The following is a 15,000-nucleotide window of genomic DNA, read 5'->3' on the forward strand; positions in this document are numbered from 1 at the left end:
TCACATATCGCTGCCAGAAGCACGATTATGGCTAACTTTAACCTTAAATAAAGTAAAAACTACTGAGGCTAGAGGGTTGCAATTTGGTATGTTTGATGATTGGAGGGCGGATGATCAACATACCAATTTGCAGCCCTGTAGCCTCAGTAGTTTTTAAGATCTGAGGGCGGACAGAAAAAGTGCTGAGAGAAAACTAAAAATATTTTTGTTAGAAAATTATTAAGTAGGTCATAAATGTTTTCAAGATTTTGTAAACTAAATAGCAAACGTTCTTTTACATCGAAATTGTCAATAATAACCTATAATCAAAATTTGGATAAAAAAGCTATGACAGCTGATTTAGAAAGTTTGTTTATTTACACAGTTTCTTCAAATATTGTGATACGAAAGTGGAACAATAGCCTTTCGGGTGGCGGAATGGGGAATGGTAACTTTCGAGAAAGTAATCCAAAGTTTTTTATGGGCGTGTTTGTTTGTTTGAGAGAGAGAGAGAGAGAGAGAGAGAGAGAGAGAGAGAGAGAGAGAATTATTTTAGAAGTAGATAATGGTAACATAACAAAACGGCGAAGAGATATAAAAAAACAAACATATAAAGGCAATTTCCCACCACCATGGAGGCTTGAGAATATTATAGTTTAAAAGGCAGTAGAAACGTTTCAGAGGGAAACATTCCTACTGACTTTTAACAATAATATTCTCAAGCCTCCATGACGGTGGGAAATTGCCTACATATTTGTTTAGAATTTCTTAGCCAATATGTTATGTTACCATTATTTACTTCTAAAATTCTCTCTCTCTCTCTCTCTCTCTCTCTCTCTCTCTCTCTCTCTCTCTCTCTCTCTCACACACAAACAAACAAACACGCCCATAAATAACTGCCACAGGTAACTACCGAAGTGCAGAATGCTCCTGGATGTTTTTTCATTTTGTTTTATTCTTCTGAGCAGCCTGTAAGAGAGAGAGAGAGAGAGAGAGAGAGAGAGAGAGAGAGAGAGAGAGAGAGAGAGGTATACACAGAATAGCCTCAATTATAAAGACAGGGAAATTCCCCAGTTACATGACTACAACTGTAACTAATCCACAGAGAGAGAGAGAGAGAGAGAGAGAGAGAGAGAGAGAGAGAGAGAGAGAGAGAGAGAGAGAGAGAGAGAATACACAGAATAGCCCCAATTATAAAGACAGAAATCACCCAGTATCACAATTGCAATAGTGACTGAGAGAGAGAGAGAGAGAGAGAGAGAGAGAGAGAGAGAGAGAGAGAGGCAGAAAGCCAGAGAATCACTTAACAGCTCAAATTTATAAACAAAGAGAAATTCTCAGTTACATGACTGCAGTTGTTACTAACAGAGAGAGAGAGAGAGAGAGAGAGAGAGAGAGAGAGAGAGAGAGAGAGAGAGAGAGAGAGAGAGAACTCTATGCTTAATCAGAAAAAGACATGAACGAAGGAAAAGGCAAAAGTTTGTGAACATACAGAACAAAATAGAGCAAGAACCAACGAAGGTTGAGCGTTGAGGAGAAAATATTTGCAAAGAGGCGACTTTCCTACATGTCTGGCAATATCATTTATGTTGTTGTAAGATATTCCAGTATAAAAAATAAAAAGGGAAATTCAAAATGCACTAACCATGAACATACTTTCATTGTTCAGCGTCGCGCCTCAGGATACACTGTAGTTATTACTGTACCTTGTATTTTTAGTTTTCTGTAAAAGGAAATTATTATGCCGGCTTTGCCTGTCCGTCCGCACTTTTTTCTGTACGCCCTCAGATCTCAGAAACCACTGAGGCTAGAAGGCTGCAAATTGGTATGTTAATCATCCACCTTCCAATCATCAAACATACCAAAATGCAGCCCTCTAGCCTCAATAGTTCTTATTTTATTTAAGGTTAAAGTTAGCCATAATCGTGCTTCTAGCAACGATATAGGGCCTGGTTAAAGTTTCATAGGCCGCGGCTCATACAGCATTATACGGAGACCACCGAAAGACAGGTCTATTTTCGGTGGCATTGATTATAAGCTGTAGCAGCATTTTTACTTGTTTTTAATTGTTTAATCGCTTCAGAAATATGTAGCTTATGATATTATTTTGAAAATGTTTATTTTTAATACTGTGTAAAGGTACCCACTGCATTCTCTCTCGGATGGGAAACTCGTTTCCTGCGTCGGAATTTCAATGGGACTTAATGAAACCGATATTTCTCAATTTGGTATGGCTGTAAAGATTCATCATTTTCGTCGGCAGTTTAATTTCGAGAGTTTTAGATTAAGTTTAATTTAGAGCGTTACAATAAAAAAAAAGTAAAAAAAAAATGCGCCGAAGTTTCTTCGGCGCGATCTACTTTTCTGTACATCGTATAATCAAGGCCACCGAAAACATCTATCTTTCGGCGGTTTCGATATAATGTTGTATGAGCCGCGGCCCATGAAACTTTAACCACGTCCCGGTGGTGGCCTGGCCTATATCGTTGCCAGAAGCACGATTATGGCTAACTTTACCCTAAAATAAAATAAAAATAAAAAAAAACTACTGAGGCTAGAGGGCTGCAATTTGGTATGTTTGATGATTGGAGGATGGGTGATCAACATACCAATTTGCAGCCCTCTAGCCTCAGTAGTTTTTGAGATCTGAGGGCGGACAGGGAAAGCGCTGGCAGAAAAAAGTGCGGACGGACAGACAGAACCGACACAATAGTTTTCTTTTACAGAAAAAAATTAGACGATAAATTGTTTGTCCATTTGTCTTATTCCAAAACAAAAAACTACATGTTTTGAATTCGATTTTTTTTTTCGTTGGACACAAAAATCAGCTCGAGACTTTCCTTATTAGAGTTAGTATGCTAATCTTAAACGAAAGTAGTTATGCTGTTATGGAAAACTATTCTTATAAAGACTCTTATACACTCAGTCACCTAAGCGTATTGTAAGCAGGATTAATGTTTCTTTATTTTTGTCTTCTTCTTATGCTTTGAATTCAGTAGTTCAAGAATCTTGTGGCAAAACATTTAGATAATTTTAAATTTCATTAAAATATTTATGACATTCTCAATAATTTTTTACAAAAATATTTTTTTATTAAAGAACTGATCTCATTTCTTTTCCACATATATATTTAAGAGAACAGTCTCGCCTGTCTCTCTGAATGTCAGTCTGCTTGTATGTCTGTATGTCTCCTTCTCTCTCTAGTCTGTAAAGTCCATTTACATTCGTTATTCACAATCATCCTCTATTCATTAATTCACCAACAAACCCAAAGATGGCAATGCACTGGGATTATATTGATTTATTTTCTGCTGAATTTTAATAATAAAATAGGCTTAAAACTTGAACGACAGTTATGTAACCATTCAGTTTCACGAAAAAAATAGACATCAAATGTACTGGCCATGAATTAGCTGTTTTCCCAATGTCTGCTAATGTTTCTATGACACTGAGTGATTGGACAACTACCCTTTTAGTCTAAACATGTTTTATATTGTAGGTATGTCGATGATACATTTTAATTTAGACAGTTAAGTGATTTTATGGCATCGCATCTTGTTTACAAATAATGAAAACAAAATGCGACGCCATAAAATCCTTTAGCTATCAATAAATCCAAAGCCCAAAAGAAAATAATACTGTTTACACTCATCTTAGGCGACTGAGTTTGTAAAAGTCTTGTAGGAATAATATGCCATGAAAACAGAACTACTTCAATTCAAAATGATAATCTTGGAAATCATTATTGGGGTAATATTTTTGCACAGAAAATATATATATTTTCTTTTCTTTTCGTTCCATTTAGTGTTTTACCGAGGCATCATTTTACCTGGAGGTGCCTTCTCATCTCCCAGTCAGTTCATTTCACTCCTACAATCCTCATCAATTGCGTATACAAAATCTCAAAATAACATTAACCTCCACACTCCCACATCATTCCGTGGTCGTTTGTCACCTTTATTCGCCACCAACATTCAAAACAACATGAATGAACTGTCAATCAAGTTGATTGCAAATTTTAGTAATATGGATTTATTTTAATCAGTGAATCCTCTGCAGAGCTGGCACCTATATGTGCCAGATATAGCCTGCAAAGTAAATAAGCCTTAGATTAAGGTTCATCTCTTCTGGTTTTGACAATGAAAGTTAATCCACTTGACATTCTCTCTTTCTCTGTGGGTGTACCTGACCTGTTCCGAGGTCACTGTGCCAGTTTGGTACTCATTCCAGGATGTTGGAGAGCCAACTGACATTAAGAATCTAAAAGCATTAATAAAGAGGACATATGTATGTGATGATATATATATATATATATATATATATATATATATATATATATATATATATATATATATATATATATATATATATATATATATATATATATATAACATGTATACACACACGCACATATAATAACGACATTTTTAGCTTAAGGTTTACACATGCATAATATATATATATATATATATATATATATATATATATATATATATATATATATACATACATATATGTGTGTGTGTAAACATTGAGATAAAAATGTCGTTTAACATCCCAGTCACGCTACTTAGGGAATATCACCGTAGGGAAATTATAAGTGATAAACTTTTGGGGACCTTGACAGCCTAGTGGTCTAGCACGTCAACTGGAAGTCGTTGATGGACACTGTCGGGCGTTCGAGTCACTTAGGTAGTATCAAATCATTTATCACTTATAATTCCTCTTCGGTGATATTCCCGAAGGAGCGTGAATTGAATATTAAACGACATCTGTAGCTTAATGTTTGTATATAAAATGTCACGGTGATGTGATAAAATGCAATATATATATATATATATATATATATATATATATATATATATATATATATATATATATATATATATATATATATATATATATATATATATATATATATATATATATATATATATATATATATATATTTCTGACTCACATCAGGATCGAACCCAGATCTTTCAATGGAAAGGGTAATTCGAATGAAATGCTGTCAATTGGGTCATTGCTGAGTCAGGGAAATTGGGGAAAACACGCTGGTATGCAAGCAGTTAGCTTGCCCAGGTAATTCCTTTTGTGCAGTGGCCCTCAGGTTCCAACTTCTTTCATGACTTGTATGGCCTAGTGGACAGCGCCCTTGCCTTTCAACCGAAAGACCTGGGTTCGATCCTGATGTAAGTCAGAAATTTATTTCTGTTCCACACGTGATTGTGTGTTGATTATTTATATATATATATATATATATATATATATATATATATATATATATATATATATATATATATATATATATATATATATATATATATATATATATATATATATATATATATATATACACACATATATTGATATATATATACACACACACACACACACATATATATATATGTATATATATATATATATATATATATATATATATATATATATATATATATATATATATATATATATATATATATATATATATACATATATACAGTACATATATACTGTGTATGTTCTTCACGTGGGTAAAAGATCTCGCTCTGTCCTGTAGGTTATTGACACAAACTCGACGTCTATCGTAACTCCTCGCCTGACGCGGACCACTCGTTGTCACATCCAGGAACCGGAGACGTGTACAGCAGCCTCTTGTCTGAACGGAGGAAGGTGTATCGGAACTTCTCACGGGAACAGGTAAAGTCTGAGTGAGATTCATGAACTCCATCCCTTGTCAAAAAAGAAAATCGATTCTTCTGCCTTCTCGTTGTCAAATGCTGACGTCTCCAGCTCGTTATTATATACAATTATTCTCCATTGTATTGAATTTTATAACTAGTCGAACAAAAAAAATATATATATATATATATATATATATATATATATATATATATATATATATATATATATATATATATATATATATATATATATATAATAAAATGGGTCTGCCAGCGGCTATCAAGTTTTGAAATAAATCGATCAGCGAAATTTTGGAAGAAACTTCAGCGTTTACAATGTATCCGATTATAAACTTTTGAAAAATTGCAATTTAATGGACAGAACATAAAAAAAATATATAAACAAATCCTTTCGGGCAAGCTCAGTTGTCTGGGAAAATTATTTCAGTACTAATAATGATCTCAACACTAACAGTAGTCTCATTATCAAATGCGAAAAACTATTTGTCCCCAGCTCGTCACTACCTGCAATTATTCTATCTGATTTTTTCACCAGTGCTGACGGCGATATTTATTTTTAGTTTAAAATGAGAGATTGTATACTGTTGACGCAGTCAGTGCGTTCCCTCGCTTTCATATTGCAGCTTCGCGGTTCAAAAAAGATGATTCTTCCAAATTTAATATTATTATTTTTAATGCCTCACTAGAGGCATTAAAAATAAGTCAGACACATTTCCAGTATCATAAACTATCTCTATTTTAGAGAGGAATGCAGTATGTTTAATAATTTCATGACAGAAAATAAGATTATTGCTAAAATTGTATTATCCTAGATTCAGAAAACAGTTGCCTACCGGCTTCCATTGAACCTTGAATTTATTTTGCATATATAAATAAATAATTCTTCGCAGTGAAAATATAAATATAATCACGGAACTTATCATACCCGGTGCCCCCGTAGCGGGGTAGTGACATCGGTGCACCTCACGCGGTACAATGTAGGCATTACTTAAGATTATTTGCAACGTCCTTTCGGCCCCTAGCTGCAACTCCTTTGATCCCTTTCCCTGTACCTCCGTTCATATTCTCTTTCTCCATCTTACCTTCCACCCTCTCCTAACAATTGTTTCATAGCGCAGTGCGAGTTTTTCCTCCTGTTACACCTTTCGAACCTTTTTACTATTTCCGTTTCAGCGCTGAATGACCTCACAGGGCCCAGCGCCTGGCCTTTGGTCTAAATTCTATACTCTATTCTGTTCTACAATGCCAGGTGCATCTGTCCAAGCGGTGCCTGGGGCTACCAGTGCAAAATACTCTCAAGGACCTTCGACGGGTCGGGATTCGCCTGGTTGCGACCTCTTCCTCCGTGCATCCCCACCACGATCTCCCTTCGGGTCCTGACCAGGAAGGAGGAAGCTCTTCTCCTTTACGCTGGGCCTCTTGTAACGAGCAACCTGAGGGGGAGCTCCTCAGTGCCACGGCCATTGCTAGCTCTGCAGGTGTTCGGAGGGAAAGTGGAAGCCGTCGTTGAGGGAGGATCGGAGGCTCTGAAACTGAAAGTTGACAGAAGAGTGAACGATGGAAACTGGCATTTAATACACGTCAGGCTTGACGACGAGGTGAGTTCAGGATTGTACAAGCTTGTATCCCGTAGGGGAGGCTGGGTATTGCCACCTGTGCACCCCACGCGGTGCGCTGCAGGCATTACCTGAGGTTCTTTGCGGCGTGCCTTCGGCCCCTTGCTGCAGCCCCTTGCATTCCTTCTTCTGTACAGTCACTCAAAAATGTTTTGCAACATGTTCCAGAAGTTTTCGTTCACCTAACAATAATTTAGTCGTGTTATATGTACAAGGAAATGTGCTTTTCTTATTAGATTTTGGTTATTAATCATACGTTTAACGATATAAAAAAGGATGGAGAGCGAAAAATCCGTATTACGAAAAATAACGAAACATTTTGAAAATTTTCGCTCATAATGGTAGTAAAAGAGTCAAATAAAAAACTATAATTAGTCATCCATTCAATCCTTATGGGAGGAAATTCAGACTTTCTTCTTCATGGATAAATAACCACTCTGGTAACACCCGATGGATACTTAGTGACAGAGAGAGAGAGAGAGAGAGAGAGAGAGAGAGAGAGAGAGAGAGAGAAATGATTAAATAAAGGAATTGTAATAATAATAGAGAGAAATAAAAACCGGCTTAAGAGAAACGGGAGGTATTTTCTGTGCTTGTTTCATATGCTTACGAAGGAGTTGCCAAATGGCGCCAGATGTCACTATTATATATGAGCTGTTGTCCGAAAAGTTTCGAAGTATGCTGCAAAACATTTTTGAGTAACTGTACCTCCCCTCATATCCCTTTCTTCCATCTTACTTTCCTCAACCTTCTCCTATCAATTATTTCACGGTGCAGCTGCGAGGTTTTCCTTCTGTTACACCTTTCAGACCTCTTTATTCTCAGTTTCCCTTTCACCAATGAGTAATCAGATCTCATCATGGGCTCCAGCATTTGACCTTTGGCCTAAATTTTATATTCCATTCCATTGCATTACAAGCTTGTATTGATAATGTACTCTTGCTTAAAGATGAGTATATGTTATATCAATATCCAGCTTTACTTTGAATATTTTTAATATTAATTTTTTTTTAGATATCTTTTGTCTTTATTATTACAGCAATCAATTTCTTGTCAGGTTTATGATCCATTGGTTTTCTCTTGCACCAGCAAGCCTCACTTATTGTTTTCCCTTGCACAGTGAGCCTCATTTATTGTTTTCCCTTTCACCAGTGAGCCTCACCTATTGTTTTCCCTTGCACAGTGAGCCTCATTTATTGTTTTCCCTTTCACCAGTGAGCCTCAGTTATTGTTTTCCCTTGCACAGTGAGCCTCATTTATTGTTTTCCCTTGCACAGTGAGCCTCATTTATTTTTTTCCCTTTCACCAGTGAGCCTCACTTATTGTTTTCCCTTGCACAGTGAGCCTCATTTATTGTTTTCCCTTGCACCAGTGAGCCTCATTTATTGTTTTCCCTTGCACCAGGGAGCCTCATTTATTGTCTTCCCAGGGAGCCTTGCCCTTGCACCAGGGAGCCTCACTTATTGTTTTCCCTTGCACAGTGAGCCTCATTTATTTTTCCCTTGCAGGGAGCCTCACTTATTGTTTTCCCTTGCACAGTGAGCCTCATTTATTTTTTTCCCTTGCACCAGGGAGCCTCATTTATTGTTTTCCCTTGCACCAGGGAGCCTCACTTATTGTTTTCCCTTGCACCAGTGAGCCTCACTTATTGTTTTCCCTTGCACCAGTGAGCCTCATTTATTGTTTTCCCTTGCACCAGGGAGCCTCACTTATTGTTTTCTCTTGCACCAGGGAGCCTCACTCATGGTGGATCTGTGCGAAGGACAAAAGCCGGGCAGCCTCGACGGCAACACCGACTGCGTCACAAGAGCGTCGTGGAGACACCCTAAAGACGCCGAGTTGTGGTTCAACCCTGCTCCCCTGCAGCTTGGAGGCTTAGCTCAAACTCCATCGATCTCTAACGACCAGGGAAGGAGGGACGCGATTATATCTCGCCATCTGGATGGATGTCTGTCCCACCTGGTTATAAATGGTCAGGTGAGGTAAGGTCTTTCTGCATTAGGATAATAATGCAAGTGTTTTTTTTTTTTAATAAACGCACTAGCCAGTGGGTGGAAAGAGGTTGCAGAAGAACTGGGATTTTTCGAACTTGTCTTTAACTTCTGTCGTCTGCAGGAATATCCCCCATTTCAGAGATGTTGCCGAGGTATCCTCTGTGTGTGTACTTGAGAATGTGTTTTAACCTTGAATTATACGAACTGGAGTGTCACCCTATTGTCCTTGTGAAAAACAATGTCGTTTTATGAATAGGACGAAAATGATTGGTTTTAAATGAACAATCTTCTGAACGACTGGGAAAATATTTGAACTATTTTCCTTTTCTTCACGTGAATTATTTATAAGATATTCTATCTTGAATTCTAGAGCTGTCACACTAATGTCCTTATAAAGCAAAGTCGTTTTATAATTCACAAGAAAAGGGTTAAACCACTTTCGAACGATAGGAAAATACTTAAACTATTTCTATTTTCTTCACATAATTTTTCTTTATATTTTTATGAATCATTTTGTCTTCAATTTTCATTTCGAATCATCTCATCACATTCATAGACGTATCAGCCAACACATGACCTTATCCATGAATGACGATTTAATTGGTGATTTCATTTTTGTATTTTCTCTTGTTCTCCCATTATATTTCCTTTAAACACCAAAGGTCTATTTGTGTCGGCCAATAATTTCATAATACTTTTCAAAGGAAAATTCCGATTAGGGTTGATGAGTTAATAAGCACTTGCCCCATCTTTCATCATGGAACACAAATTCTGTCCCGTCAACACACAGGAACGTTTTCATTTATAAGAATTGAAGGCCCTTAAAAAATATAAGTGAAAATTATGATCGTATATGAGGCTTTCTCAAACTAATAAGCTAACACTATTTCATTCATTACATTCATAAGCAATGAAAAAGAATGAATATGACCACTGTACTTGAGAAATATGCAACTTACAAAGTAGCATAAATTTCGTGCAATTACTCCACCAACACTTTCATGCGAACACAATGTTATCATAATTACTATTATTATTATTCAGAAGGTGAACCCTATTCAAATGGAACAAGCCCACAGGGGTCATCGACTTGAAATTCAAGCTTCCAAAGAATATGGTGTTTATTAGAAAGAAGTAGCAGAAGGTAATATGAAATACAGAAAAAAGAGCTCTGTTATTTTGTATGTTCAAATATTTTCTCTTACCGTAAGTTACTGGTGCTATCATTTTTATCCGTTCATTCATAAATCTGTTAAATTATTTGTTTTTATTTTCTAATAACCGAGCTCTTCCTTCTTTGTTTCCTATTACCTTCTGTTACTGCTTTCAAGTGAACACCATATTCTTTGGAAGCGTCAGTTTCAAGTCATTGGCCCCTGTGTACACAAAGCTGTCTGCTTTATTTTGGGTGGATGTGGCGTAGGGTAAAACGTGACTGCCCTTTAGTCTCCTTGCAGTTGATGGATATGGGAGAGCCCGCTCTGAGCAAAGGCAGCCAAGCCGGGTGTTCGCTGCAGGACTCGTCCTGCACAGGAGGCTGCGGAGTCAGGGGCTTCTGTGTTGGCGGACTCAACAAGCCAGAATGCCATTGTGATCCCGGATGGTCTGGTTCAGAATGCTCCACACCCACGATGCCGATTAGTTTCGGCTCGAAGTCTTACATGAAGACCTTGGTGCCTGCTGCCTCTCCGCAGTCAAGAACACTCAAGGTCCAGTTGCGAATTAAAGCCCACGGGAGAGTGTCAGGGATGATGCTCAAGTTCCAGTCTCAACAGTCTAATAAGACCTTATCACTTCGGGTAAGAATATTAATTATTTTTTTGTTGCGAAGTTGTAATTAAAGTTGACGTAGTATCTTTGTTGCAAAGATATAGGTAAAAGTAAAATAATGAGTAAATTTGCTCCAGAACAGGAAAGGGCTGAGAGTAGACCAAATATCATGAACTGAAATGCCTTGATGAAAGGTATATTGTCATTTGATAAATTCAAATGACTAATATGTCCATTACTCAAACACTTCCTAAACTAAACCTCACTGACTGTCCTCTCTCTTCAGCTCAAGAATGGAATAGCTTGTGCGTCTGCGAGTCATCACAAGAGGGTGCTGAGCTCGGTTTGTGTGGAAGGAAGGCCAGTTGGTGATGGCCAGTGGCACTCCATCAGAGCAGAGTGCCAAGGTTACAATATGATAATGAGCATTGACGATGGAGATGGACAGAGGGAGAACAGCTCGCTCCCCTCTCTTCTGCGACGTCAGGCAGAAAGTGAACAAGTTCTGATAAGCGAGGAATCGAGGATTCCACAATTGCCTTTGGAAGCAAACGAAGGCGACAGCATTACCTTAGGTGGAATACCAGAGTTCGTTGGTGTGGAACTCATGAACGTATATGACGACCTGAATGATAGTAAGTAAAGTTAAGGTTATTATTATTATTATTATTTTTATTATTATTATTATTATTATTATTATTGACGTAATAAAAATCCACAATTATATAGTAAAAAATATATTACTATGTAAAATATTTACATAGTAATATATTTACTATATAATTGTGGAGTTTTATTGCACAGATTGTTTTTCACGAAATTGTGAATCTCTTAGCATTATTATTGTTATTATTATTATTATTATTATTATTATTATTATTATTATTATTATTATTATTACTGGTGATGAAATCCACAGTGGTCTAATTGTAAATGCGTATTAGAAATATATATACAGATCTAGAGCTTTCGAGAACCTGCTCGATTCTCCTTCTCAATCTGACAGACATATATTTCTAATATATATTTACTTTTACACCATTGTGGATATCTTCACCATTTTAGTGACTCATGCTATTATTATTATTATTATTATTATTATTATTATTATTATTATTATTATTATTATTATTATTATTATTATTATCGCTGCTGGCTATTGACTATTACAATTCCTGATGAATGTTTCCTTCTTATGCCTACATATAAAAACACACAGTTATTCGTGAGAAATCTAAGCCTCATACACCTTGGTGTTTATCCCTCACAGCATGTCTAGACGACCTCCGCATATCCGGGCAGCTGGTGGCCTTGTCTCCCAACTTGAATAACACATCTTGGGGTCAAGCGGCCAACTTTGAAAGGGTTAGGTTAGGGTGTAACGCCCCAGACCACTGTTCAAACTTTACCTGTTCTGCCCCTCTCTCCTGCTTCAACAACTGGGCCAGACCAACTTGCAGGTGATTTATTTTTATTATTGTGTGTGTATATATGTATATATATATATATATATATATATATATATATATATATATATATATATATATATATATATATATATACTCGTATATAACCTTTTATCAAATCCTCTGGTAACTTTTTTTTATATTCACAAATATTAAGCCAAAAATCTCGCCTCATACAGACTCACTAAACCTTGAGAATATCTTACAACCCAAGGGAAATTATAACTGATAAGTAAATCTTCCCAGCCAGGATATGAGACTAGGCTCCGGTTGAGATAAGCAATTCCTAATAAATATCAATTCGATATTTAGAATATATTTGTGGCTTAATATACGGGAATACGTATGTACCAGTGTTTCTGTCATAATATTTTTTTTGCCAAATATAATCTCATCCATTACGCTCTCTGGGAACTGCATCCTAACGTCATTCAATCTCAAATACCAAACAGTTGCGGCCAAGGGCTTCACCTTGTGGGAGGCCGTTGCGAGGACATAGACGAGTGCGCCTGGCAGCCCTGTCTGAATGGCGGGACGTGCTATAATATCCGACCGGGGTTCTTGTGCGTCTGCGGCCCTACGTACGCCGGGAAACATTGCCAGTGGACCAGTGACAGTAACGCGGTACATCCGCTTGCAAGCACCGCCGCCATTGCTGCCGTGACCTTTTCACTGTTATTTCTCGGTGAGTGTTTTCCTTTTTCAGATCATGTCAAGATTAGCGAACCCAACATCTCCGTGTCAAGAACAGCGAACCCAATGATCCTGTCCGAATTCCAATTCCACATGAGGGCTAGTACTAAACACGGCGAAACAGTGATTCATCTACACTGTTTTGCCGTTTTTAGTACTGGCCCCGGGGCGGGGGTCAATTGTATTTCACCTTGTTTAGTACTAGCCCCTGGGGGATCAAATGTCTGGTACTGAAGTGTTCATGTCTAAAACAGCGAACCCGACTACTCCCATGTAAAGAATAACGAACCCAATAATCTTCTTACAAAGACTAACGAACCCTGCTGTGAGTGGGTTCGCTAATCTTGACATGATCCCGTTTTCATTTTACCTTTCTTCTTATCCGGTGATATTTGGATGCTATTTTTGCTGTTGTGCTGTGTGTCCTGATTGCTGCAGCTGTGCAGTTTCCCTGCTGCGTTAAAGGGTAAAAGTGCTGTTAAATATATATATATATATATATATATATATATATATATATATATATATATATATATATATATATATATGTGTGTGTGTGTGTGTGTGTGTGTGTATATCAATTCTCTTTCAATGTGTTTAGTGCTCTTAACAGGAAGACAATTCTTCAGTTACTTCAGTTTAATTAAATTTAGGATCTGTCATATTCATATTGTAGATACGTCCCTATCTGTGTATGGTACACTTTTTCCAAGGGCGTTTGTAGGTTTATGGAGCTGGTAAAAGTTCATGCTATTCACTTTTGTCGTGACTTCATCATTGTCCAAAATAGATACAGCTGCTTTAAAGAAATATTCTTTCCCTATACTAAGCGAAAGTCTCAATATTATTTAAACACTTTCTTCCCATCACTCGGTAGGGCGGTAGTGCATTCAGTGTACCTCATGCGGTGCACTGTAGGCGGTACTTAAGGTCCTTCGCGCTCCCAGCTACAGCCCCTTTTATTCCTTTTACTATACCCCCATTCATAATCTCTTTCTTTTATCTTACTCTCCTCCACCCTCTCCTGACAATCGTTTCATGGTGCAACTGAGAGGTTTTCCTCCTGTTACACCCTTCAAACCTCCTTTACTGTCAATTTCCCTTTCAGCGCTGAATGACCCCATACGTCCCAGCGCTTGGCCTTTGGCCTGAATGTTACATTCCATTTCCAAATATATTCTTCACACCAGCTTAGAAAGTCGTCCAACAGCCCTTGTTCTGTCTCTTTCAAGTCGTCGTGGGAGTGGTGGTCTCCCTGCGCCTGAGGCGCCATTACTTGAACAGAAATACAAGCGAGGGAGAGAAGTGTTCCCAAGACAGCAAGGTCAGTAACGTCAGCAGTCAGGAGGCGACAGTCATCGAGGTCAAAGGAGGGACTGAGGAAGGAGGAGGAGGAGGAGGAGGCGACACGACCCAAGAGAGGAAGGAAAGCCCTCCTGAGGTGATTTTGGAAAGTGTAAAGTTGCCCCATATTCTACCCTCTGTGAACGACAAAGGTAAGATGGAGAGAGAGAGAGAGAGAGAGAGAGAGAGAGAGAGAGAGGCTGTGAAAGGTTTATCATAATGGAACTTTGTATTCCGCAGTGATATACACCAACCTTTTTTTTTTCTTCAGTGTAAATCGTTTTTCCAACGCTGGTAATTTGTTGGCTAGTGTTTATCTTAGTTGTAAAATTGATGCAAAATTGAAAAATGAGAGCTTCATGTATGTATTCGCTTTCCAATATAATAATCTTTTAAGTATCGTTTATTATATATACATGACTTCACTTTG

General features: G+C 37.4%; 1 protein-coding gene across 1 annotated transcript in view; it reads left to right on the forward strand.

Annotated features, from left to right (window-relative positions):
- LOC136843456 (putative neural-cadherin 2) overlaps positions 1–15,000 on the forward strand; it is an 84,876-nt gene that overhangs the window by 66,503 nt on the left and 3,373 nt on the right. The window contains exons 18-25 of the mRNA XM_067111993.1: positions 5,543–5,682; positions 6,937–7,285; positions 9,035–9,280; positions 10,755–11,096; positions 11,354–11,702; positions 12,338–12,527; positions 12,986–13,218; positions 14,459–14,722. Of these exons, the coding sequence (XP_066968094.1) occupies positions 5,543–5,682; positions 6,937–7,285; positions 9,035–9,280; positions 10,755–11,096; positions 11,354–11,702; positions 12,338–12,527; positions 12,986–13,218; positions 14,459–14,722 (2,113 nt within the window). The remainder of the gene's footprint in view (positions 1–5,542; positions 5,683–6,936; positions 7,286–9,034; positions 9,281–10,754; positions 11,097–11,353; positions 11,703–12,337; positions 12,528–12,985; positions 13,219–14,458; positions 14,723–15,000) is intronic.

The sequence above is a fragment of the Macrobrachium rosenbergii genome, chromosome 11, assembly GCF_040412425.1.
Source record: "Macrobrachium rosenbergii isolate ZJJX-2024 chromosome 11, ASM4041242v1, whole genome shotgun sequence".
NCBI classification, from domain to species: Eukaryota; Metazoa; Arthropoda; class Malacostraca; order Decapoda; family Palaemonidae; genus Macrobrachium; species Macrobrachium rosenbergii.